This window comes from Primulina huaijiensis, chromosome 10 (assembly GCF_012295235.1).
Source record: "Primulina huaijiensis isolate GDHJ02 chromosome 10, ASM1229523v2, whole genome shotgun sequence".
Taxonomy (NCBI): Eukaryota; Viridiplantae; Streptophyta; class Magnoliopsida; order Lamiales; family Gesneriaceae; genus Primulina; species Primulina huaijiensis.
Window position 1 is genome coordinate 1,237,373 of NC_133315.1, and position 4,938 is coordinate 1,242,310.

General features: G+C 35.6%; 1 protein-coding gene across 1 annotated transcript; it reads right to left on the reverse strand.

Moving 5' to 3' along the window:
- Positions 1-2,675: 2,675 nt before the first annotated feature.
- On the reverse strand, positions 2,676-4,830 carry LOC140986363 (BAG family molecular chaperone regulator 7-like). The gene is made up of 3 exons (XM_073454572.1): positions 3,985-4,830; positions 3,401-3,682; positions 2,676-3,132 (listed from the first exon to the last, which is right to left on the reverse strand). The coding sequence occupies exons 1-3, from the start codon at positions 4,702-4,704 to the stop codon at positions 2,908-2,910; spliced, it is 1,227 nt and encodes a 408-aa protein (XP_073310673.1). The 5' UTR covers positions 4,705-4,830; the 3' UTR covers positions 2,676-2,907.
- Between the last annotated feature and the right edge of the window lie 108 nt (positions 4,831-4,938).

Genomic DNA, 4,938 nt, shown 5'->3' on the forward strand with positions numbered 1-4,938 from the left:
TAATTATCTCGAAGTTATTTTTATTTAAATTATTTATTTGTGTGATATATTATTCCGCTGCATGTTGTCACTAGGTGTTACAATATCTGGGACAACATTGATATATGATACACACAACGTTTTTATCGTTTATGTTAAACATGAATCTCGACATCTATTTTCACCTCCAAATTACGACCTAAATAATGTACTAAAGTAATTGGTTTAGTAAATTCGATTTTGAAATTAAAAAATATACACATTTTAGGTTTTTTTTTTTCTTATTTAGTTTTTAACACATTCAATTTTAAATCAAACCAAAGGTAATTAAGCCCCCGTTTTCCCTATCGGTTCACCGTTAGACTTTTTATGAAAAGGAAGGTGTATACTCCTTAATGATTAAGGAAATTGTTTTTATTAGTCGGACAGGTATATAAATATATATATTTATATTTGTTGTATGCTTTTATCTCATTTTCACGTTCCTTACAGTTAATTTTTTCAATTGTTTCGAAAAATTTATAATGTAATTATTTCATATTGTAACTCGAAATTTTATATTTCTAAATTCTAGAATATTAATCACAAAAAAAATAAATAAATAAATAAACCAACATAATTGACATTACAAAACACATTAATCAACCGCATATCGTATTTTCCAATTCAACTCTTCAAAATATAAATTTTACAATGTATTTTTTTTTAAAAAAATGGAGAAATGTATCCATACATTAATTTCGTCCATCAAATTTTTAATCATATGTACATTAATTTCTTCCAAGATGTTTTTTTTTTTTTGGTCGACCAAATGTTCCAGAAGGAATCCCTCTTCAAACATGTTATTTTCATCCCACGGGTTTAACTTATTGTGTCCGTTTTTTCGTTGAAAAAAATCAGTATAACACCAATGATATTCAAAAATATTTTTACATTTAAAAAAATAAGTTGTGGAAGGAGTTTATTATAATCGGGTTTCAAAAATGGGAAATCATAATGTCGGATGAGTTATAAGCATCGATACTTCAATACATCTACCAATATATGAAAATATCACGTACCTATAAAAGAAATAGTAGGTCTTTTGTGAGAGACTGAACAACCATGTTCATATTTACAATAATAAGCAATATTTTTTACATGAAAAATAATATTTTTTCTTTGGTGATTCAAATAAGATATCCGTCTCACAAAATTAACTCGTAAGAATGTGTCACAAAAATTTTTCTAAATGAAAAGGGAAGCAGATTTTGCACTGACAATGTTAGTTTGAGATTATGCAGAACATTTCAATAATCCAAAATAAACGTGTACACACCATTTCATATATCAAATATAAACGGTGAAAATTTCTCTTTTTCAATAATTTCAAATTACATTTTCTCCTTTTTTTACATTTTATATTATTAAAACGATTCTCAAAGTTTACTGAAGTTACCAATTGACCCTCCGACAAACTTAAAAATTCAAGATAATCCCTACATATTATGAGTAGGTCTCTTGTGAGACGATCTCACGAATCTTTATCTGTGAGACATGTCAACTCTATCGATATTCACAATAAAAAGTAATATTCTTAGCATGAAAAGTAATATTTTTTCATGGATGACCCAAATAAAATATTTGTCTCACAAAGTACGACCTATGAGACTATCTCACACAAGTTTTTGTCACGTATTATATACGTAGCATTCATCAAGGGAAATACCCTTTTGATGTGTTTGGTAAAACTTTTTTGGCTTTACTTTCATTATTTAAAATTTAAATCTTATTTTGAAGGGGAAAATATTAATAACTGTTTTGGAAATGTTTAAAGTAGTACATATCATTTCAAAAAAAAAAAAAAAGTAATACAGATATATATTTAATCCTATATCTAATTTATACATTGTTTAGTCATAATTTTCTCCGAAAGATAATTCTTTTGAAGTTGCAAAATAGGTAATCTTTGTGTGTTTTGATATCGTAGCAAGACAAAAAAGGTCACAAAAGGTTCAATACAAACAACCTATGCTTCCTTAGAATTGTGCATCGAAAATAGCTCGAACTCGACTCGAAACCCAACCGATTCTCATATTTGATGACTCATAACTTCAACTACATATGTGATCCCCCACTTTCTATTTCGGCCCAGCACCATTTTGCAGGTCAAAATCAGTGGCCCAGAATCTTTAAATGGTACTCAAACACACACGATACCGGAGACTGCTGAGTATAAAAAAGCGCACAAGATGTGGACATCGACTCCAAACGCAAAGAAGGCTCCCAAAACAATCTAAATCTTAAAGAAGACTACACAATGTGCTTGTTCTCTGTCACTTGCTATGCCCTCGATTCAATCATCTTTATTTTCATCGTGATTTTGCTAAATAATCGCCTTCGGGACCGAGTTCGACATTGGCTCCACGACTCATTCTTCATGATTACCCTCGAAAGCACGCTTAGAAGCTAAAGAATATGGTTTCTAGAGCTAGTGAAACAAACTAATTTTTGAATGCTTCTTTACAATTTATTAATTTAAAATAAAATTAAGATTTGAAGTGTTAAAAATAATATTACCATCGAATTTACAAGTTGAAGCTCGCAAATCAAACTCATAATCGATATTTTCAAAGGTTTACATCACCCTTTGAAGTTTTACCTACACATGCACAAATTAAAAGTTTAAAGTGAAATAATAGGCAAAACACATGAGAGACGATAAAAACCGATTATAAATAACATAGTAATCTCCAAAAACAGACAACTCAACAGCAGGAAAGTTAAATTAAGACATCAGTTCTTAGGATCAAAGTTAAGTAGAAACCTCGCCAAGCTTTTGAACTGATATTCTTAAGCCACTGACTAACAATAATCGAAAAACACACACGAAATACAACAGGGGGATAAGTAAACCAAGTGATTCTAAACAACGAACCGGTGTAACAATCATTCTTCGAGAGTTTCGGAACCATTTGCCTCTTGATCGAGCATTTGAATAACTTGTGCAACACCTGCTGCGAGTTCCTTATTCATTGTGCCATCGGGCATATCGAATTGTCTCCTCCTCGTGGAGAAGGATTTCCCAGGTGGTTGAGGGTCTACGACATCCAGCATTGCTTCCAGCTCGTCCACCATAGATCTTTTAGCAGCTCGAACTGTTCGATCAGCACCCTGATGGAATTCAAACAATACATAGAAAGGTTAAGTATTATAAACAAGACAGAACACAGTTAGCTACACCACATTCATAATTGTTCCTGATGAACCAAATTTACTGGAAGAGCTCGATATAAATCCTTCCAAGTTTCCAACACAAACTGATATGGGATAAGGGTATTGTATTAAGACGTAATTTCATATAGTGGTGTTTCGGATTATCATAACTCCCCTTGACAAAACATTATGCTTATACGAATGTCCACATGCAGCTTTCGGATACCTCGATGGCATCAAGGGTGAGAAGAACAACGATGATCTTTTCGGAGAACCTCTGCCGCTCCTCCGCATCGCGGGTGAGGCGTCTACGATAAGTGAAGTTGTGGAACAAAGCCCTGATCTCCTTTAGCTTGGTCTTGGCAACAGCCAGCTCTCGAAGCGCACGTAAAGCCTGAGATCTTCGAATAAGATAAGCTCGGAAAGTAATCTGAATCAGCGACGCCGCATCTTCTGGAGACAACACCCTTCTCTTACCCCTGCTCTTCTCCACTCTCTTGGCAAAAGTCTATAGTCACAAGATGCAAAATAACACAGAATACAGCAAATATAAGCCAGTAAAACTGAAAATGACCTCATATATCATGCAGTGAAAGTAGAAATAAACTATTTTGAGAACCCTCTTTCATGCTTTGCAAAGTTACATTAAAAATCTTGCCAGCCAACACTCAGAGGTACAATATTCACAAAAACAAAAGCCCCATAAACCCTAATCTTTCAAGCTATCTATTTCTTCTTCCTCTGCTTTCCCCGAATTCAGATAACATAAACAAATGTCGATCGAAAATGGCTATAGATCCACATACTAACCTGCCTTAAAACAACAGCCCGATGATCGGAGGGATCTTCGATCTCAACAATCCGAGCTTTACCCTTCCCTTTCCCTTTCTCGCATCTCTTGTTCTCACCCTTCTCCGATTCGCCCCTTCCGCCGCCACTCGATACCTTATAAGTGTACGTTCTCTCGATCGGCGCGCGATCCCGGCCCTTTCCCTTAATCTCAGCCGTCAATTTGTAGTTCTTCTCCAGCCCATGATTTTCATCCTTCCCGTCCTTGATCTCCGCCGTCAACTTATACTTCCGGTCAACCCCATCTTTCTCAGGGCCCTTAATCTCAGCCGTCCACGTGTACTTCCTCTCCCCAATCTTCTTCCTCCTCCTCGGCTTCTCCTTCTGGAGCCTGTCAAAACCCAGCTCCAAATCCGACACCCGATCGCTGAGCGACTGCAAATGACGCTCGGTTCCATACCCAAGTTCCCTACAGCGGGTGACCCGGCGAGTTGTGGAGTAAACTGGGTATTCCAAGATCTGGATCAGATCCGTGATAGCGTCGAATTCATCCAAAAACAAGGGTGGATTCGGGGAGAAATGCAGAAGTTCAAAAGCCTGGTCAAGCTCAGTTTCAAGAAAGGGGAAGGAAGGGAAGCGAGGGTTCAGCAGAATGCTTCTGGATGGGCTGAAAATGGAGGTTTCTTTGATGAAATATGAGGGGGAGTAGTCAATAACCTCAAATCTCTTCAATCTACTCATTTTTCTCAGCTTCAATCCAGAGAACTCACGCAGATGATGAAGGCAGAAAAGGGTGCCTTTACGAGCACAAAAGTCAAAAAGTGGTGGAAAAGAGGATGACAGGGACAAATCTGGTAATTCAATTTAATAAGGATAAGGGTTAGAACTTCGTTCAAGAGAATCTCCTGTATTTTATTGGGAAATTTAGGCAAATAACCCTTAACAATATCATATTTAAAAAACTAACACTCACTT